Source organism: Microtus ochrogaster, chromosome 5 (assembly GCF_000317375.1).
Source record: "Microtus ochrogaster isolate Prairie Vole_2 chromosome 5, MicOch1.0, whole genome shotgun sequence".
NCBI classification, from domain to species: domain Eukaryota; kingdom Metazoa; phylum Chordata; class Mammalia; order Rodentia; family Cricetidae; genus Microtus; species Microtus ochrogaster.
The window spans coordinates 31,148,729-31,171,043 of record NC_022012.1 but is presented as its reverse complement, the minus strand read 5'-3'; the positions used below and the strand labels follow the sequence as shown (position 1 = coordinate 31,171,043).

General features: G+C 46.5%; 1 protein-coding gene across 1 annotated transcript; it reads left to right on the top strand.

Moving 5' to 3' along the window:
- The first annotated feature begins 14,307 nt into the window (after positions 1–14,307).
- Nrgn (neurogranin) lies at positions 14,308–22,305 on the top strand. The gene is made up of 4 exons (XM_005347053.3): positions 14,308–14,528; positions 20,626–20,852; positions 21,083–21,100; positions 21,480–22,305. The coding sequence occupies exons 1-2, from the start codon at positions 14,514–14,516 to the stop codon at positions 20,845–20,847; spliced, it is 237 nt and encodes a 78-aa protein (XP_005347110.1). The 5' UTR covers positions 14,308–14,513; the 3' UTR covers positions 20,848–20,852; positions 21,083–21,100; positions 21,480–22,305.
- Positions 22,306–22,315: the final 10 nt, after the last annotated feature.

Genomic DNA, 22,315 nt, shown 5'->3' with positions numbered 1-22,315 from the left:
AACATCCTTCACTGCCAAGTTCTTCCTGCTCTCTAATCTTAGCCCTGCCTCCGGTCTAAGCCCAGTTCCCTTTGCTCTGCATGCAGAGGCAATGGAGGACAGCTGGCCATCATCCCCCAGCCAGAGCCCTTCTTTGTCTTGAAGAAAATGATTCAATTTCCTCTCAGCCTTCTCTTCCCCAATCTGAGTCATCTGAAATCTTTAACCTTTCCACGTGTCATTTTTTTTTCCAGCTTTTCTCCTTGTTGCTCCTCTAACCCTGTCTCGAATATGTCCCCACATTCCTCCTGGGGACCCGAAGACACCCTAGACTTCCCCCAGGGAACACCAGAGCTTAAATGGAGAAACTTATTACAGGTCGTCCTGGAGAGCTTTGCTAATTGCCATGGTTATCCTGTCTCTCCACAAGATCAGGGGCCCTACATAGGCTGCACCTCCACCCTCGCTCCTGCAGCCTCCCTCACCTCCTCTGCACCCAGCTGAGTGCAAGGCTTGTAACATGTGGCACATAAATTTTCATGATGTCTGATTTGCAACGAGGTGCACACATGAAATCTTTGGCAAAGGGCTTATAATTTACCGATAAATTATACAGATACTTTTGAGTTCCAGTTTTTATTATTGCAGTACGCACCAGACAGACCTTTGGAGAATGCTTATATTTTTAACTACAGAATTGTAAACTATATAAACCATAGCAGTGTATGACATTCATTCAATAAATATTTATTGAACTCCTACCATATGTCAGGCACTATGCTAAATGCTGGGGTGTCAAAATGAAAGGCCAAATTCTGCTTCTGCAGGCACTGACAGCGCCATGGGGAAGAAAAGAAGGTACAATGAGCACACAGTGTTACAAATGAAGAGCCAGGGGACAGTGGGAACCAAAGGAATGGCCGTAGTAGCTGTGTCCTAATCCTTTCACCTTACTAGAAATTGGTGGAAATTGTTTTAATTGGCCGTCCTTTCCCGGGTTTGGCCTGCCATCTCCATGACCCCACGTCACCCTGGAGTTTCTGTCACTGTGATGAGTGCTGTAATTTGGATGCTGAATGCTCTCCAAAGTCCATGCGCATTAAAGGTTTGATCTCCAGCAGGGGCATATCTGAGAGGTCAGGAGTTTCTTCCTGGTAAGAGGAAGCCAGGTCTCGGGAAGCACCCTTTTGGAGGAATTATTGGGAACCTGACCCTTTCCTCTCTCTGAAATGAATAGGCTCTTCCACCACACAACTCCCACCACAGTGTACTGCCTCACCACAGACCCAAGACAACAGGGCCAAGCAAACATGGACTGAAACCTCCAAAGCTGTGAGCTGCTGAAAACCATTCCTCCTCACGTCTGACTGTCTCAAGCACTTCATCATAGTGATGGAAAGCCGACTAACATGAGGGGCAAATGTCCAAGGAGTGCTTAGAGTCCTTCACAAGATACGTGGATACACAGAAACATAATCTCTTTTCTTTTCAAGGTTTAGAATGTCAGCATCTGTCTTATAGCATACCTACCTGAGGGAATAGCCAGCAGAAAGTCTCTGAGGGAACCCTTGCTGAATGATAGGGAGAAAAATAAAAGACCCATTTACCCATTTTTCTAGCCAGCTTTCCATTATTATGACAGAACAGCTGGAACAGTCGATTGTAAAGAAGAAAGTTTTCTGGCTCACAGATTCAGAGGCTCCAGTTCACACTTGCTTGATCCTGCTGCTTTAGGCTACGGGTGATGCCACACTTCATGTAGAAGTGTGTGGCAAAAGGGCTCAGTTTACCTCACGGCAACTGGATGCCCACAAAACCCTGGGCCCCACCAGTGAATCAATGCTTATGCTAAGGTAAGTTGGATTTGTATCCCTTCTACCCAAAAGAGTCTTGATGAATACAGCATGGTGTGCTTGGTATCAAACAGATTGAATCTAATAAATGCTCATAATAAGGCAGGCGGATCTCTGTGAGTTCGAAGCCAGCCTGTTCTACAAAGTGACCAGGACAGCTAGAGCTGTTACGCAGAGAAACGCTGTCATGAAAACCCAAAATTAATTAATTAAAAACTGACTAATTAACTAATTACTTAAAAATAATAATTTAAAAATAAATGCTCATAATAAATATTTGGCCCAGAAAGTGCTCCCAAAAATCGTTTGAGACTTTACACACTCACAGATTCTATGCTTTAACTTAAGATAAACTCAGAAGGTCCAGACAGTGGGGGCTTTAATCCCAGCATTCGGGAGGCAGAGGCAGGCGGATCTCTGTGAGTTCGAGCCCAGCCTGGTCTACAAGAGCTAGTTCCAGGACAGGAACCAAAACATCTACAGAGAAATCCTGTCTCGGAAAAAAAAAAAACCCTCAGAAGCCCATGTACACATGCATACATGCAGGGTGCATGCTGGCTTATAATAACAGTAATGATGGTGACAATAATAATAATGAACAATAAAGAAACAAAAAAGACCACCACCACCTCTTTCCCAGTATCCCAGAGGTCTCAGATCACCAGTCAAGTCAGTCCTACCTAGTAGTTAAAGGTCCATTTCAAAGGAAACAAGCCCACATTTGCTGAAAAATATGTAGCGAGTCTTTATCATTGGGGAGTTTAATTGCCCCTTGCGAATATTGGGATAGTCAGATTGGTAGCTGTATATGGGTTATCAACTACTCTCATTGCCTGAGGAACTGCAAAGGTGAGATAAATGAACATCTCTCTCCCTTTCTCCCTTTCATAGGTCTCCTTCCGGAGCTAACCTTAAAAAGGCTTTGTTTTTGTTTAAAGAAGTAGCCGACCAACCTGTTATCTGGCTAGAGAGAAAGCGTTCAAAGTCACTTAGTTCTCATCTTTCTCTTAACGGCCACCTCCTTAATTACGAGTAACTCTAATTGTAGCAAGCTTGTGCCCCAGACACAGAACATCTGGGAAAAGCTATAGACACTACAGGAATAATGAGACACTAGGAGACGAGGCTTTTGAGGACATCTGCAGAAACAGAATGGTCACCCCAAATTCTATAACGGGTCCTTCAACAAAGCAAAACTAAACTTGAACAACCAATTAGGAGAGCAAGGCTGCATGAGGTCGCATGAACTGAATTGCCAGTTGTTCCTGGAATTTTCTGAGACCGTCATCAAAGAATCCCTAGAAGTAACCTGCAAAACAATCAGTGCATTGTCATGATCTGACACTCTCTTAGCCATTGCAGTATCAGGGCTACACTCTTGCCTTCTACCTAGTGGAACGGGATGTTTTGCGTCCTTTTTAAGGACCAAACTTGGCATTCTTTCTCTCTTGAAGAGCATATACTGTATAAGACTGTGTAAACCCAGTCATACAAAGACTAAAGTGAAATTTCTTGACGCCCAAGGGTCAGAAGGAAACAAGGTTTTGCCTAGTATGTCTTCTCTCTGTGCAGCAGGAGCATTCCCACTAACAACCCAATCCAGAAACAAGTCATGTTCAGCTCTCCTCCCACTCACCCCACTCCAACACACAACCCAGTGAAGGCAAAGCAGAAATAACACAAATACATCAACCCAAACAATATGAGCGCATACTCTTCAATGTTCCAATGACTGCTGAATAACAAAAGCATAAGTTTTAACAATCTCTTATTTTTCAGGGCTCTAGCCTGACCAAAACTCACACAAAATAGAGATCAAGAAAACAAATTCACTCCTCAGGGTTGTGCAGGAAGGGTGTGTTATCTAGATAAAAGTATTCTTATTTTTACATATGGAAATACATTGGCCCAAATAATCAAATTCCTACCCTGATGCCATCCCAAGGCTGTATAAAATGCCTTTCATCCTGAGTAGTGCCCACAAGGAAGCTACGGTGACTGAGTTCTAATTGTTCACCTCTGTCATGACCATATTACACAGCAGCTGATGCAAACAATTCTGTTAATATGTCCTTCCTCCTGCAGATCAACGGTAAGAGATGTTTCTATACTGACAGGTTCACTGTGAGAAGCACCTGTGATATTTCAGCAGATGATTTCTGTAGGGTTAAAGCCATTGTTGGCAGGTGCTAGACCCTTAACATCTTAGAGTCAGTAGTCACGCCTCGGCCTTTGCACCCAACAGGATACTGGCTTGTCCTAGTAGGTAGAAGCCATTGTAAGGCTTAACTTGACACAAACTAGAGCCCCCTGAGTAGAGGAACCCTCAACTGAGTAGGGAATTGCCTCCCTCAGATTGGCCTGTGGGGCATGTCTCTGGGAAATTTTCTTGATTAATTATTGATGTGGAAGGGCAAAGTCCACTGTGGGTGGAGCTACCCTCAGGCAGGTAGTCCTGAATTCTTCTATAAGAAAGCTGTCTGGCTCATCAAAATTCCAGCAAACTTCTTCAAAGACCTCAAAAGAATGGTATTCAACTTCATTTGGAAAAGCAAAAGACCCAGAATAGCCAAAACATTTCTGTGCAATAAAAGAACTTCTGGAGGCATCACAATCCCTAACTTCAAAATCTACTACAGAGCTACAATACTGAAAACAGCCTGGTATTGGTATAAAAACAGACAGAAGGACCAATAGAACTGAATACAAGACCCAGATATCCACACATCGTTGAACACCTGATAAAGAAGCAAAAAATATCAAATGGAAAAAAGAAAGCATATTTAACAAGTGGTGCTGGCATAACTGGATATCAACATATAGAAAAAGTGAAAATAGACTCATATCTATCACCATGCACAAAACTCAAGTGCAAATGGATCAAAGACCTTAACATAAAGCCAGTCACACTGAACCTTATAGACGAGAAAGTGGGAAGTACACTTGAACACATGAGCACAGGGAACCACTTCCTAAATATAACCCCAGCAGCACAGACACTGAGAGGAACAATAAATAAATGGGACCTCCTGAAACTGAAAACCTGTAAAGCAAAGGACATGGTCAACAAGACAAAACGACAGCCTATGGAATGGGAAAATATCTTCACTAATTCCACATCAGACAGAGGTCTGATCTCCAAAATATACAAAGAAGTCAAGAAATTGGACACCAAAAGATCACATAATCCAATTTTAAAAAATGGAGTTATAAACCTAAAGAGAGAACTCTCAACAGAGGAATCTAAAGTGGCTGAAAGACATTTAAGGAAATGTTCAATATCCTTAGTCATCAGAGAAATACAAATCAAAACAACTCTGAGATTCCATCTTACACCTGTAAGAATGGCCAAGATCAAAATCACTGATGACAATTTATGCTGGAGAAGTTGTGGGGAAAAGGGAACACTTCTGCATTGCTGGGAATGCAAGCTGGTACAGCCCCTTTGGATGTCAGTGTGGGGATTTCTCAGAAAATTAGGAAACAACCTTCCTCAAGACCCAGTAATACCACTTTTGGGTATATATCCAAAGGATGCTCAATCGTGCCACAAGGACATGTGCTCAACTATGTTCATAGCAGGTTTGTTTGTCATAGCCAGAACCTGGAAACAACCTAAATGCCCCTCGATCAAAGAATGGATAAAAAAAAATGTGGTACATGTACACAATGGAGTACTACACAGAAGAAAAAAATAACGACAGCTTGAATTTCGCAAGCAAATGGATGGAGCTAGGAAACATCATTTTGAGTGAGGTAACCCAGACACAGAAAGACAATTATCACATGTATTCACTCATAGGTGGTTTTTAAACATAAAGCAAAGAAAGCCAGCCTACAAACCACAATCCCAGAGAATTTAGGCAATGTGGACACTAAGAGAGACTTACATAGATCTAATCTACATGGGAAGTAGAAAGTAGAAAAAGACAAGATGTCCTGAGTAAATTGGGAGCATGGGGACCTTGGGGGAGGATGGAAGGGAGGAGGGGAGAATCAGGGAGGGGAGCAGAGAAAAATGTAGAGCTCAATAAGTATCAATAAAATAAAATTAAAAAAAGAAAACAGTCTGGACAAGCCAAGGGGAGCAAAACAGTAAGCAGCACCCTCCCAGTTCTGCTCCAGTTCCTGCCTCCTGGTTCCTGCCTTGAGCTCCGACCTTGACTCCCCTCTGTGATGGACCAGCAGTAAGCCATGAGATGAAATAAGCTCCTTCCATCCCAGATTGCCTTTCGGTATTGGTGCGTATCATAGTAACAGAGCAAACTAGACACTCATTCGCATATGAACTTACTCAAGGAATATGGGATCAATAAGATCTCACTAGCCCATCAGAGAAATGTCCTGACTTTTTAAAAAATAAAAGTAAAGCTTTCTGAAATTATCACTAAAAAGAGATTCTCAAAATGAAAAAGCACTAAGACTTCAAACTCTGAGGCAAGTTTCTCTTGCGATACCTGCTTAAGCTCACAGCTATCAAACTGACTGTCTTACTTTGGCCTCTCTTGTCAATACCTGGGATACAGTTCTACCTTGAACATCCCTGGGCATAGGTGAGCTGATGTCGGAATGCTTAATCAAGGCAAAGAAAGAGACCGCTAAAACTAAGATAAACAGTAACATTAAACCAAGTCAGGGATACAAACATAGCTTCTACCTGGTTTGCAGGCCCTGACATTCTTTCTCTGCCATGCTACCATGAAGCAACCACCTCAATGTGAACATCTGAGAAACTCATCTTCATGTCTCAGCTCATCAGAATGGAAGCCTGAGACCAGACTGCAGAGCCATGAAAATCTGTCTCTCTCAAGAAGACTTGCCTTCTTATTTCTTATGTTTGTTTGTTGGGTTTGGTTTGGGTTGGGTTTGTTTTTTGAGATAGGGTTTCTCTATGTAACTTTGGCTGTCCTGAAACTCATTCTGTAGACTAGGCTAGCCTCATACTCTATAGACCACCTGCCACTGCCTCCTGAGTGCTGGGATTAAAGGCATGTGTCACCACCTCCTGGCCCTTATTTCATCTTTTAAAAGTATTTACCTTATTTTATGTGTATAAGTGTTTTGTCTGATTCTCAGATAACCTTAAAACTGGAGTTGCAGATAGTTGTGAGCTGCCATGTGGGTGCTGGGAACTGAATTTGGGTCCTCTGCAAGAGCAGCAAGTGTTCTTGCCACTGAAGTATTGGGCCTCTAACAGAACCAGTTCCACTTCCAGTAATGTCATGTCTGATTGTCGCAATGGTCAGTAATCTAAATCTTCCTTCCTCTTGACATTCATTCATTAATTTCACCCTTTATTAATTCAATTATTAGAAAAATGTTTACTGAGTGTCCACTATACCCCAAACAGCATGGTAAAGCTACATTGATTAAACAGTTCTAATTTTTCCTTATTGTTTTATATTTATGTTTTCCCTAATATATATAATTGATGAATGAAATGGTATATATGTAAGTATACAGTGCAATGATTTGGTTTTATGTGTACTGTGTTGGCTAGCTTTATATCAACTTAACATAAGCTATAGTCATCATCTGAGAGGAAGAAACCTCAATTGAGAAAATGCCTCCATAAGATCAGGCTGTAGGCAAACCCTGTAGGCCATTTTCTTCATTAGTGATTGATGCAGTAGGTCACAGTCCATTGTGGGTGGGGCCACCCCAGGTTAGTGGTCCTGGATTCTCTAAGAAAGCAGACTGAGCAAGCCAGTAAGCAACACTGCTCCATGGCCTCTGCACCAGTTCCTGCTTCCAAGTTCCTGCTCATTGAGTTCCTGCCCTGACTTCCTTCAATGGTAGACTAGGATGTGGAAGTGTAAGACAAATAAACCCTGTCTTTCCCAACTTGCTTTCAGTGATGGCGTTTCATCACAGCAATAGAAACCCTAATTAAGATATGAACATTATAAAATGATCACCACAATCAAATTAACTCAGCCCACACACAGTTATTGGTGTCTGTGTAGTGTACACGTAAGTGTCACTGTCTTAGGAGATGTCATCATGTTACACTGTGTCCTAGAAGTTCACCTGTTTCCCTATCGAACTCACAGTATAATGATTGATTACAAGTTTTAAAAATAAGTATTTATGATCTGAACAACCACTCTAAGCTTGCAGAGGCCGTCACTATGGTGAAGTACAGGCCTGCAACACTGACCACATACACACAGGCCAGGAGATGGTCACTCTGGGTGATTTTCAGAGGACCCTCATCTCCTGGGTGAATGGTCAGAACCCTCATTTGGGTAAGTAGATTCACTACTGCTCAAATCAAGAATTGGTTTTTTTTTTTAAACTTATCAAGCTAAGTGACAAAAGAAACAAAGGTCCTTAAATGGACTATAAAATAATATAAAAATTATAGCTCAGCAAGTCTTTCTGTAAAAGCTTTAATTTCAATTAAAATGCTGCTATGAATGCAGCCCAGTAGACTAAGTGCTTTCCTAGCAAGCACAAATCCATGAGTTCCATTTGCAGTGCCACATAAACCAGGTGTGGTAGCACATGCCTGCAAACCCAGCACTCAGGAAGTGAAGGCAGAAGGCCCAGCAGTTCGAGATCCTTAGCTATATATAGCAAATTTGAGGCCAGCCAAGTTTATATACATGAGACTATGTCTTAAAAAAAAAAAAAACAGTCACAACAGACATGTGTCTGGACCTCTGACTGACAAGGTTATTTTTAGGTTGGTTCTGGAGTTTACTATTCAAATAACATTAGCTATTAAAATGCTCACATTGGGCAAACATTCCAGGAAGATGTGTTAGCCCGGCAGGTACACACACTGGTGGGGCAGCAGAAGCTTTTGCTCATGCAATAAGCAGGAAGCTAACTGAAGGAAGGGAAGAGGAACTCTCTAAAGAACAGTAAGGCTGAGTACCGAGGTAATGGCACCATTTGGCATGCGCCTCATGGTCTAAACATGCTCCAATATGTCACCATAAATGGCACTGAGACACTGAACTTCAAACATAAAATCCCGGAGCATGGGGAAGGAGATCAAGACTTCCATCATCAGGGTTCCTCCAGCCAGAGGAACAGATGGCATGAGTTCAGTGACATGAAATGAACATGGTGGCTCACAACATTTGCCCTACCTCCACTGCCCACGGTCAGGCCTCTCTCTTCACTTGTGTGAGTCCAAACCTTGCTCCCGGCAAGCTGCATCCAGAAAGTCTCTGTGATCATGCACATTCTCAGCTCCCATGATGGTTACTGTCTGTGGCACTCATTTGGCTCCTGTCATTTATTGCCTTTATTTTATGCACAATAATTCAGAGAGAAGTGAACAGAACTAATTTTTTAATCAAACCCAACTCACCACACTAAACCCAATATGATATGAGGGGTTGTGTGTGTGTGGGGGGGGTATGCATGTGTGAGAGTTGTGTGCTTGTGGAGACTTAATAACACGTGTCTTCCTCAGTGACCCTCTAACTCATTTTGAGACAGGGTCTCTCTAAGCCTGGAACTCACTGACTAGGTAGGCTAACTGTACAATAAGTCCAAGGCGTTTATCTATCTCTCCCCTCCCCAGCACCCAGCTTTTACAGTAAGGCTGAGATCCAAACAAGCCCTCGTGTTTGCATGTCTGGCATCCTCTCCCTAGTCCTATAAGGTGTTTTGGGGAAGAAAGTCAATGCGCTGCAGCCCCAGTCCTGAGTCACACTGGAGACCTGATATCGCACAAAAAGCAGGGCATTTCACGTTGCCTTGGCCCCAAAGGGAATTTAAAATGCTACCTTGTTCTTTAAAGTGCCACACTGAATGATGCCCATGGAAGCACTCTGAGCACACTATATGGATTTAGCTTAGCATCCACTCCTCACTGTTGGTTTTTTCTCTGAGCCTGTCCTGAATATCCATAGGGGGGCTCTCTCCCAGAGGCTCAAGTCTCTACTACAAAATGGCCTATTGGGGGCTGAGAAGATGGCTCAGCCATTAAGAGCAGGTACTGCCTTTACAGAGAACCTAAGTTTGGCTCCCAGCATTCCTATCAGGTGACTGACTCACAATTGCCTGTCCAGCTGCAGGGGGATCTAACACCCTCTTCTGGTCTCCATGGGCACCTGCATTCATTTGCACATACCCACAGAGAGACATATACATACACACATAAAAAATTTAAATAATTTAGAAGTCCTTTAAAATGACATGTATTCATGCAGTCTATGCAGATCGTTCTGTATATTTTAAACTTTCTCTAGCTTATGCATAAGCCTTAATTCAATGTAAATGCTATGCAAATGATTCTTATACTGTATTATGGAATGATGACAAGAAAGGAAGTCTGAACCGTATAGATGAGTTTATTTTTCTCGAATATTTGCAATCTGTACTTAGCTGAGTCCATACCTTCAGACCCATAGACTTGGAGCGTGAACTACATATTATACAGTTTTAGACTGTGTCCCTATAGCGTTCTTCACAGGGCAAATTCAGCACAAGTTCTTCTTGATGGTGTTGTAGACCATAAGGCTGCTGGTGATGAGCAGAGACTGCTGATAAAGATGACTTCATGGTCACCTACAGTCCAGCAACCCCGAATTTTAAGTCCCTTACGCCATGTGCCCTCCTGTTCTCCCTCCTTTCTGACATGTCGGTTAAGGGTGTAAAGAGCCCTCCAGTCTGGCACAGGCCCCTTTAAAAATGTACCCAGGCTCTTCCTCTGCCAACCAGGTTGCTAAAAATACGGCTACAGCAAAAGCTGAAATATTTGCAGAGAAAACTGAATTTCCTGCTACCCCCACTCCCTCCACTCAAATGGGTAAAACCCTGACCTTAGAAGCCCTAGCACAGCTCTGCCGAAGGCACAAGCCTCCAGTTTTCCCACCCCTTCTTATTATGGAGTCTCTCTGTGGGCTTGAGCGGGGATGTTATGTTCAGAGAGGGCCCACTCCCAGCAGGGGAAGCCACAAGTATTGGCAAATAGATTGTCATGTGACCCTTCAGCTTTTTCCTCCTCTGCTGACTAGGACCAATCCTCTCCAAGCCCTCTCTGCCTGTCCTGAGGATATGCATTAGACCACAGAGGCTCTACACTCATGGTTTACCCTCTCACTGGTCTGACCATCTCTTCCCCCTGCCTCACCTCCTAGTCTTTACCTCCACCATCCCTGCTGGCTCCAGCACGGGACTGTAACAAGCCCCGGCTCCCTCCTTACTCTGGCCTTTCTGGAACTCTTCTTCTTTCCAAGGTCTACCGTCCTCTCCCGCAGCAGCTGTGGGAGCTGGCAAATGGGCAGGGGAGTTGAAACTGGAAGAGTTAAGAAGTAGATGGCCTAAGCCAAATTAGCTCATAAACAGTTCTCTGAAACTTGACCTCTGACACCAGGCCCTAAGGCTAAACAGACTATGGTGGGAAGCATGACCTGACACCACTTTGCCAAAGACCAGACTTATGCAGCCACACTCAAGGGCCCCAGACTGCTCCTGTCCCTTCTCCAAGCTCATCTAGAAAGCCACAGGCAACAGACCCATCAGCTCACCTTGCTGACAAAGTTCGGGCTCCTTGTCCAGAAGAGGGGCTTCCTACCAGCCGCAGTGTTTGTCCCAAGGCAGTGAGGGAGTCCAACAGGAAGAAGTGGTGGATGTCACAGTGTCACAGCCTGCTTACGGTGTTTCTGAAGATATATGAGCAGCCAGTGGTGCATGCCTTCGAGTCTGCATCTATGTGTCACTTGCCTCTGTGTTTTTGAATTGTGAGTGTGTCTGTCTTCTCATTCAAGGCTTTGTCTTCCTCTCTGTCTGTCTTTTCCTCACCTTGAAGTCTACCCATCCCCCAGGCCAAGCACTGAGGCCAGTTCTTTGTGGGCCCTTCAAGTGGGCTGCTCCTGAAATGGTTATTTTGTGGATGGAACTGACGGTTGCCGTATCTGGTATCCCATGGGTCTGCCAGTGTTTAGACACCCTCACCCCACACAAAGGTGTTTTACAGGAGGAAGGGAGGGAGGTGCTGTGTGGGAGTTGGAAGAGGGGGATAAAGATACCCCTCCTTTCAGTTCTGACCAGCAGGAAGAAGGGCCCAGAGGCAGCACAGCCTGCAGAGCTATGTTGCCTAGCAACTCGGGAGACTTTACTGCAAACTCACCAAATCCCAGATTCCTCAGCTCTAATTTGGGAAAAGCAGAGTCCAGACCTGATATCCTCTCTGCCCCTCAGTTTCCCCCTTCCCTCTCCCCTCTGGATGCTGGAGTAAAGGTGCAAGGGAAGTTGGCAAACCAGGGACTCCAGATGTGTCTGTCATTTAGGCAAGGACCCGAGTTCCTAGGACATCCTGCCATTTGGTGGAGGTGGGGGACTAGAGATGTGCCAGAGACAGATTGGGGAACAGATTTGCTGTTACAGGGGTGGGTGGGTCCCAAACATGCTTGGAGAGACACCCCTACACCCCAACTCTGGAATCCTAGCCAGACTCCAGCTCCACTTGGAGCCCCAAACTGGCTAATCCTGACCCCAACCTAAGTGGACTCTGGTATATCTCTCCCATCCATGCGCCTTTTAGCAAGGAAAGCCATGGCCCAAATACTCAGTGAAATGGGCACTCAACAGTCCCACTGTTGTGGCTGGCCTCTGACAGTGGAGCCATTGCTGCTCTGCTACTTGGGGTTCCCTGTCCTGTTCAAAGCCATAGGGGATTTCTTCCTCTCTGCTCTAAGCCTTCCTTCCCTGTAGCTCCAGCAATCTCAGCTGAGGAGGACTTGAGTTTCCACAGAGATGTCCCAACCATCTGCATAACATGCGACACAGTCAGCTATACTACCTTGACAGTCTGAGAGGTTAAATGGTCACAAAAAGAACAGGTTGCCTACCCCAGATATCCCTTCCACATCTCTGCTTCCCAGCCTCTCTCCAACCCACTCTCTTCTCCCAGCATGGGCTCAGGGGGTCAGCACTGGCAATAACCTCTATGCTGCTTGAGTTGACAGCAATTTTTTTCTTCCAAAGAGCAAGAGTGAGGGTGGCTAACTTTTGTCTTATTTTGAGGCAATGAATTAAAAGGTTAGGAAGTCTAGTGTGCAGCGTGGGAAGGGTGGGTGTGCAAAGTCTATACCAGCATATAAGTGCATCAAAATGGGTGCTGGGCATAAGTGATTTTATTGGTGTGGATGAGTGGAAGGATCGATAGATGGGTAGACAGATCACAGATAGACACAAAACAGATACCTGGTTAGTGGGGCCTTCAGACACTTAGTACTGAAAATAAATGGCTATTGAATGCCCAACCATAGAGTGGATATGTATATAAAATCAACCCTTCCAAGGCTCAGACAACGTCATGGGAAAAGGGGTGGAAAGAAGAAGGGAGGTGAGATATGGAATTCTGACTTCCAGGAACGACTTAGCTGTTGCACTCCTGAGCTCACAGCATCCGGGTTACCTGCTCAAGATCTGGACAAGACTGGGCCCATCAATACTCTGTCATGGAAAGGAGAGGGACTCATGAGGTCCCATCTCTCGCAGAAGATTTATAAGCAGTTAGTGGTTGGTGGGGTAGGGAGAGACATTTTCTTTAGTGGTGAGTCACTGGTAAGATGCCTACCTACGCTCCCGTAAACAACCCTAATAAAATTCAATGGGTTCCTCCCCTCAAAAAAACGACATGATAGTGAAAGGGATACTTGTGGAAAGGGATGGGAATTATCGGGAGTAGAAGGAAGGAAAGAGAGGCTAACCAGGTGAAAATTATTTGAATACATTATGTAAACATATGAAAAAGTCATAATGAAACCAAGCATTATGTAGAATTAATATATACTAAAACAATGATTTAAATAAAATTTTAGAAAAAGAAACAATTCAATGCAGATATTGCCAGCAGCGGGAATGCTGGCATTTTTGTCTTTGAGCTAGCATCCAATTCCAAAACAGGAAGTTTGCAATTTTCTTGTGCCTCTTAGGGTGTGTGTACAAGTCCTGTGTGGTTGCTTTTGCCTGTCGTGTCTGCTGTGTCTGTATGTGGAAGGATAGGCATCTTCACCGAGCCGGGAGTATATATGGATGTGTGAGATTTGAAGCGTCAGCATCACTGTGTACCCATCCTGCAGGCTGTGTATCAACAGCTTTCTCCGTAGCTAGAGTGGTGAGAGCAATTCGTTTGCAGTTTCTGGACCTTGTATTTGCAGAGAGGGGAGATAGTGGGGGCAATGTTTGCGAATCTGGGTTGTGAAAGTATAGGGAGGTGGGTGGGGTACGTGGTTGTCTGTGTATGGGCGGTAAGGCGTGCTGCGCCCAGATGTGTGTTTGTGCCCTGGATGTTGGGAGACTTGTGCCTACTCCGACATACATCTGCCTCGCAGTCTGTGGTTTAGAGCAGAGGGATTGAATTTGGAAGATGGGGTGTGTAGGAGGAATGGATGGAAATGTGTAGGCGGAGGGGTTGGGGCATTAAAGCGAGCAAGGCAGAGAGCGCTGAGAGGGGAGTGGTCCTCGCTCCAGTTCTCCCCGCCCACCCTACTGAAAGTGCCTCCTGATTGGCTTCGAGGCCGCAGTGCTCAGGTTACATTCGCAAGAGTTGCTGAGCGCGGGAGACCGGACCCAAGAGGAGAGAGGTTGATTTTGTCTGGGTTCTGGTCTGGTCGGGTAGTGCCTGTCAGCCCCTGAGCTGCCACCCGATACCGTACAGACTCCCTCGTCCTGCGCCAGGCTCCACCCCAGACAAGGACCCTCATCACCGGCATGGACTGCTGCACGGTAAGTCCATGCTTGAACTCAGCTTGGTCTGGGGCAAGGGGCTCCCGAGAAGCCCTGGAGGGTGAGTGAAGGATGGAAGTGGGTGCGGAAGACCTAGGAGCCATGTGGGGAAAGAGGGTGCAGCGATATTTGTATTGGGTGGTGGAAGGACTGATCTGAGCCAAGCCCCAGAGAGAAATGCTCCCCAGCTCGCGGGGGCGTCTGAGCGCCCAGGGGCCAAGTCAATCTAGGTTGGATCGAGAGTGAGCAGAGCTTTCCTGCGGGGAAGCTGCAGGTTAGCGTCAGGTGGAATTTCCCCCCAGGGAGATACTGGAAATTGTTGCTGGCACACACAAGTGCTTTCCCTTGGAATTTTTTGTCCCCATATCATTCCCTACCCTATTGGTGCCGTCGTGGACCATGGCAAGAGCTTTACCGACCCTCGGATGATCGTTTAGCCTTTATATGGCTGAGGCGGGGAACACCCACCTGGTCTTGGTAGTGATGGGCAGCAAAGAGCCTAGTCAGTGTGGTTCTAGGGAGGAGCTGGCCCGGCCCCCAACGCCTTCTCTTTTAGAAGGTGCTGGGTTAGTGACCGTGAGAGGGCCCTGCTGGCGAGGGGAGGAAGTGTCTGTGTCAGCGCCCACACGGAAACTGGATACTGCAAGTGCCTAACGCCTAAGCAGATCCTGTTAAGAGGACTTGTGTGACGGCGCCCAGCCCAGGACCTGGCTCCTGGCTGGCTTAAAGAGTAGAGTGGCCAGACCTATATAAAACCTGTGTGCTTATCCTTAGCCCCTATCTGCGGAGAAAGAGGACTACAAACCCCTGGCATTCTCTTTCTGTGAGCCTGGCTAAAGACGCCAGAGGGACTTAAACGAGGGTACCCCCACCTTTCACTCACAGTGTGCAATAAGTAAATAAATGAGTTTTGAAGGAAAGAGTAACATTTCTTTAAGAGGTGAGACTTCCTGATGTCTGGATGGCAAAAGGCAGCAAGAACTTAGGAGCAAACCAAGACTGAAATTTTAACTCTTGTTAGAATCCATAACAGCAGCCGATGTGCCAGTTCTGTGAGGTAGGTCTTTTACAGTTGTACAAACGGAGGTTTAGAGATGTAATTTCCCCCCAGGCAGGCATCGTTGACGAGCGTGGAGCCTGCCCTCTCAAAACCCGTCATTGAAGTATTCTGTTTTCCATTACTGTAAATGCTCATAACAGTTAATGTATAGACCAGAAAAACTATGAAAAAGAAGCATGCCAATCACATACAGTTCCGCCCCTCGAAGAAAACTGACAGTTCCAGGGAAACTGCTTGTTATTCTCCAGAGAACAGTTTGTTTGCTTGTTTATTTTTTTATTTACTTACTTCCTTATTCTTGGTGCTGGAGATTGAACTCTGGACCTTCTGCGTGCTAAATATACACTCTGCCTCTGAGCTACACACTCAGCCCAGGAATCACCTTTTGGCTCGGAAAGGAGAAATGCAGGAAGAGCCCCTCACCCCCAGCAATGTTTCATTAAGTAAGAAGATAAATAGATGGCAGATTATGAGCTATGAGTCAATGGGGGGAGGGTACTGCCGAGCAAGAAAGGACAGGCTGAGAAAGCAAGAGGATGGAGAAAGGGAGCAGGAGACAGGGCCAGCAGGAAGACAGGGGTGAGTGGAGGCTCTGGGAAGCCTGGGATGGAATGGGGTTTCTTTCCCTAGGAATCTGCAGGGTGAGGCAGGTGAGATGTTGGGCCCCGGCCTGCAAGCCCTGACTGTCCTGGATAGGGCTTGTGAATATCCAGGGAGCCATTGGTGCAGGTTGCCTAACAGTGAGTCCCCAGGAAAGCACTGGTACATGGCAGGTAGTAGTTGCTTGACAGATAACTGATGCTCTTAGATAGTAGCTGAGGGTGTGGTTGGCATGTCTGAACTCAGTAGCCCCTGAGAAGAAGAGGGATGGCCCACCCAGAGGTAGTGAATGCCCAGAACCCTGGGCACCTCCTCCTATGGACCCTGACACTGTCTTCTGTTTTCATGTCCCAAGTCCACTGGACCAAAGGGCCACACAAGATCAATGTCAGTCTCAGCCTGTGGTGGTGGAGGGAGCAGAAAGAGGGGGACAGGGCAAGAAGGGTAGGGGACTGGAGAAGGCCGGGGTTGCCACCAGGCACCCCCATGCCCTATGCTGTAGAGAGAGCAATGTGCCTCTTTATCTTTTACACTGGAACTCCCCTCCAGAACCAACCCACCTGATGTTTGGGAAGAATTTAATCTTTTCTTACTTGTCTCCCCCTTCCCCTGCCCCTTGGTAAGCAAGCTTAGACAGAAATGAGGAAGAAGAAGAAGAAAACAGATCTATGTTCTTTTTTCAAGGAATGTTTTTCACAGAGCTATTAGTCAATGTTCCAGCGCCTGACTGACATAACCAACATACGTTACTTTTCTGCCTTCATTTGATAGGAAAAGGGATCTGTTTTGATATCTCACTCCTTTCCTTTTTTGTAGTCTAGTTGACTCCACACCAGTTAACAGCAACTGCCCCAGGCAGTGGTTGCAGTACAAGCTTCTGAACTGGATCATTTCGTTATTTATTTGCTGTGCAAACCTGGGGGAGGTAGAAAATGTCTCTGAGGTTGTTTCTTCACTTCTAAAATGGGGATTATATGGGATAAAATGAAAATGTACCAAGTGTTTAGCACAAGGCCAACATATAACAGTCAGCAGAGGGCATCGTTTGGGGGGGGAGGGCTGTAGAATACCATTCACCTGAGCTAAGCTCTGCTTGGCACAGAAGAAAATGAGAGTCTCGGAGGCAAAGTGTTGTACCCATCCATGGCTCCTCCTTTTTGGCAAGTGCATTCTCCCCACCCCCGGATGTCCCCAGTTCATTCAGAGCCCCTCGGCACAGGCTGGCATCAGTCTTGACTTTAGGAGGCAGTTTCCCAAGCACCATGACCAATGAGCAGACCCTGGCTTCCTTTCCCTTTTGCCTCCAGTTCTGCCTATGGGCAGCCATGAGCATCCTGTCCTAAGGAATCAGCCAGAGGAACAGGGAGCAGACTCAGGGGAGGAGCATCATAGGCAGCCTTATGCTAGCCCTGTGGGGGTGACTTTGCTTGTTTTTCCAGGTTTTGATTCTGGTGGTGATAAAGTCAGGTTAGGATGGTTGGAGAAAAACACTCCTTCAGCACTCAACCCCCCAGCATCAGTCCGCAGCCTTTAGGGTTCTCAAGACCAAGGAGAGGGGACCTGGAATCAGTGTTCGTGCGTGTTGTCCTCTCTCTCAAGATGCCTGTCTATTTCCTGAGACTTTCCAAGAAAGACTTGCACTCAGAGAATCAGAAAACCCAAAGGAGTTGATTTGGATTTTATGTGAAGAATAAAATGTCAGGGAGAGCCTGGAGCTAAGAAAGACAGAAAGATAAAGGGTGTTTTAGGCCCATCCATCCTCACTCATACTAGGCTCTTGGCAACTCCTTGAAACTGTGTTTAAATCGATTGAGAAGCATCTTGAGCACAAATTCGGGAACTCTGAGGCCCAGGAAATGAGAGCAGCTTGGGAAACATGAGGAGGAGGAGTCATCTGTAAACTTGGGCTTGGGCTACTGGAGTAGAAAGCTACAGGATGGGTATGGTAGCTCACACCTGTATTTTCAACACTCAAGAGGCAGGACAACTGTGGGAAGTTCAAGACTAGCCTGGCCTACACAGCAAGTTGCTTGCCATCTAAGGCTACATGGTGAGTCCTTGTCTCAAAACATAAATCAAAATTAGCCAGGCGGTGGTGGCACACGCCTTTAATCCCAGGAGGCAGAGGCAGGCAGATCTCTGTGAGTTCGAGGCCAGCTTGGTCTACAGAGCGAGTGAGTGCCAGGACAGGCTCCAAAGCTACATAGAAAACTGTCTCAAAAAATCAAAATTAATAACAATAATAAAAGGTAAAAAATCAAAATTAAAAAATGTTTGTAGGGCAAATCTGTCAAGGACAGAGGACACTGAATCCTCACTCGTATCCTGCTTGTTCCTAACTATCAGATACAAAACTGATGGCCAGGATGAGGCAGAAGCTTACAGAATGAGGTTTTGGCCACCTGATGTGAGAAGAGAAAGACAGGGAAACCAGTGAGCACTCTGGTCAAGAAATAAAGACAAAATTCCAGAAGCCTTAGGAGGCAGATCAAGAGAAAATGCCCTTCTGACATCATAGCAACATCCCCTTCCCAGTCATTACTGATGCTGCAATGATCAGCCTCTGAAATTGATATCATCAATTTCTTCATCCTTTCTTTATTCTTTTTTTGTCTGTAGTGGGGTGGTGGTGTGTCTGTGCGTGTCTGAGACTGGATCCCAGGCAGCCCAAACTCCTCAATTTCCTCAAACTCCTGATCTTCCTTCCTAGGGCATCATAGCTCCATGGTACTGAAAGTACAGGTATCTGCCACCATGTCTGATTTTCATCCTTTTTAGTCTCACGTAGAGCAAGGTGACAGAGGAACCGAAATTGACATGAAAACATGCCCACAGTACTCTGTGGATAGAGGCAGTATAAGATTGAGAGTTCAAGGCTTGCCTGGGACACAAGCTGCCTTCTGTAGGGATGTAGCTAAATGGTAACCATTTGCCTATCATGCACAAGGCCCTGGATGAGAGACAGCAGGAGTAAGAGAGAGTGAAAGGAAGGAAAGGGAAGGGAAGGAACATTGGGGCATAGAGATGGCTTTAATTATATCACACATTCCTTAATGGTGGACTATGTTCTGAGAAATGTGTCATTAGACAAACTTCACAATGGTGCAAACATTACAGGTGTATTTATGAAACTAGGATGGCTATGGCATCACTAGTTGGTCTGATCCTAAGAGACTGCCATCATACACATGATCATATACATGACGTCTCACTGGTCGGACCATTGCATGGCACATGACGTATTATTAGGAGAAACTGTGCAAGATTGTTGTTATAGGACAACTTGGGGCTTACATAACCAATCATTTTACATCACCTTTTCCAAGATAATCATAGCATAGCTACGGTTTTCTGATCAGCTAGATTATGCCAGAAACTTTCTGGATACCATGTGATTTTGCTGTCCTCCAGAACCCACAGAGGTGACTATTATCATCCTGATTTTCTCAAATGGAAGAGTTAAGACTGAGGAGGCCCAGGTAAACTTCCCAAAACCACACCATTGCAACAAAGAGTAAAGCTGAGCTGGTCAGCTGGTTGCGTTTCCTTTCTTAGGCATTAGAATGAACTCTAGAACTTGACATACAAGGTTCAAATCTACCAATAGCTGATAATTGTCTGGGACTCCAGGTAGGTTTTTTTGTTTTATTTTGACATTCTAATCATTGATTTTTATCATGGTAAACTCAAGTAAGCATGAAAGAGTGTGGCAGCTTTGTTGTTGAGGAAGAACTAAAAATACCTTCGCCAACACCACTGTGGCACCTGGGACAAGGTAAGGGCTTAAATGAAGCTGCTGGCTACTGCAGACACTGACAAAAGAACTTCTTGCCTCCTGTTTCTTTTTTGTTATTGTTATTTTACCTCTTTTTGTTGTGTGAGTTCAACTCTGGGCACAGTAGGAAATGGCAAGCCCAATGGGAACACAGAATCCGGGCCTCTGGCTGAATCAAGGAGCAGTGACCCCCATCTCCTCCCCAAACTCCAGTCTTGAGCGCTGGTGCAGTACTACTGGGGTGGGGTTGCTTTGTAGAAAATATTTGTGTTCACTCCCTGGAGAATCCTATATGCAGAAGGGCCCTTCTGAGCTGGAGGCATCTTCTCGGAGCAAAGGGTAATCACTTTTAGGAGTTCGGCTGCTTTTTCAGACTTTTCACTCAACTCCACAGCACCCTGAAACTAAAGCTCCTTTCAGTAGGGCTAGCTGGCTTCCTCCTTTCTCCCTTCTCCCATGCACTTTCTTCCTGTGTCCTCCGGCCCACAGAACCTCCTTAGTAGCTGCTGCCTAGGAGGTGCGCTCACCGGTCCCTCAGAGGCTTCCAGCTCTTCTTCTCCCACCGCCCTCGAGGTCCTCCCAATCTTCCAGGGCACTAATTTATTCCATCCCCTCGGGAGTATGGGCCTTATCAGCCATAAGAATCCCTGCCCCATCCTCAGGAGAGCGCCTGCTCCAAGCCAGACGACGATATTCTAGACATCCCGCTGGATGATCCGGGAGCTAACGCCGCTGCCGCCAAAATCCAGGCGAGTTTCCGAGGCCACATGGCAAGAAAGAAGATAAAGAGCGGAGAGTGCGGCCGGAAGGGACCAGGCCCCGGGGGACCGGGCGGAGCTGGGGGCGCCCGGGGAGGCGCGGGCGGCGGCCCCAGCGGAGACTAGGCCAGGTGAGACTGGCTAGGGGGCATGGCGGGCCGGAGGCTCTTGGTTTTCGTGCTTGCTCGGAAAAAGCTTGGGAAGGCTAAGATTGGGGTGATGGTGGAGAAGAACGTGGAGGGAGTTAAGGGTGGGGACCTAGGACAACGAGACAGGTGGGTGAGAGAAGGCCAAGGATGCTAATGTGCCTAGAGCTCACTTGTTTCTTCCTCCTTCTCTTCTGCCTCACCTTGAATCGAAGAACTGAACGTTTTAGAAGGTAATGAATACGTCTCCAAAGCTGCAACGTGTGTAGGGGAGGATGCTGGGTGGGAGAAATGACCCCATTGCTCAGTCGTCCTCTCTGCTTGCCGTTAACCCCTCCCTGTCACGGAACATAACTTTGCAGCCCCTCTGGTATGCCGAGATGCCTGAGGCTGCAGTAGGAATACACATGAACCAACACCGACACGCAGTTACCCTCATTTGACTGTACAAGCTCAGCCGAGGGCCATAAGCACTAGGAGAGGTTCACGTACCAGCCCCGGGGCTAATTTCAACTCAGTGAGCAGGGAAGGACGTGTGGGTGACACACCCCGAAAGGGAGGTGGGGGATGGCTCTAGCCAGGGGCAGATTCTCAGACCTTCTCTCTCTTCAGTTCCAGAGGAGAGATGGATGCCGCGTCCCCTTCGCAGTGACAAGACTTCCCTACTGTGTTTGTGATCCTCTCCTTCCCACCAACCAGCCAGCATCAGGAGCCCTCCCCACCACCTCGCCCCGCCCGCGTCCTAGAGACTCCCTCTCCAGGCTGGCTTCGTCGCGACGTCGCCAAGTCCGTACCCTTTTAGTTAGCTTTCCAGTCTAACGTGGCCCCCTTTCACCTTTTCTCCCCACCCTCATCCCAAACCCCATATTCGCAAAATTGTCCTTTTGCTTCACACCCACCTGTCCCTGCGCCCAGCATGCAGCTCTGCCTCCGCAGCCTCGGTGCGCTTCGCTGCGCGTACTGCAGAGGGCGCCCAATGCGTCGCCCAAGTACTCTCAAAAAAGAAAAAGAAAAGCAACCATCACAAGTCCTTTCGTTCTGTGGGCAACGAAAGGGGGCGCCCTGAGTTTTTGTGCCGTCACCCCAGCCTAGCCTCAACCCCTTAAACCTGGGGCTAGGAAAGAGGGGAAGAGGGTTTTCATGGTGTCTGATAATGCCCCTTGCTCTGACGGGAAGGGAAGTCCATTCCCACACCTGCCGGTCACCCACTTTTCCTTCCTAGCGCACCCGAGAGCAGCCCCTCCCGCTCTCCTTTGTTTATGCAAAAGCCTCCGTGCGCCGGGAGGCTCGGTAGGAGGACTCTTCCGCGGCCCTGCCCCCAGATAGCCCCTCCCCCGTTGGGCTCCTGGGGTTGTGGCTGGAAGGTTTTTAATCTCTGCGTGTGCATGTTACCATTCTGGGTTGGAATGTGAACAATAAAGAGGAATGTCCAAGTGTTCAGAGGGTGC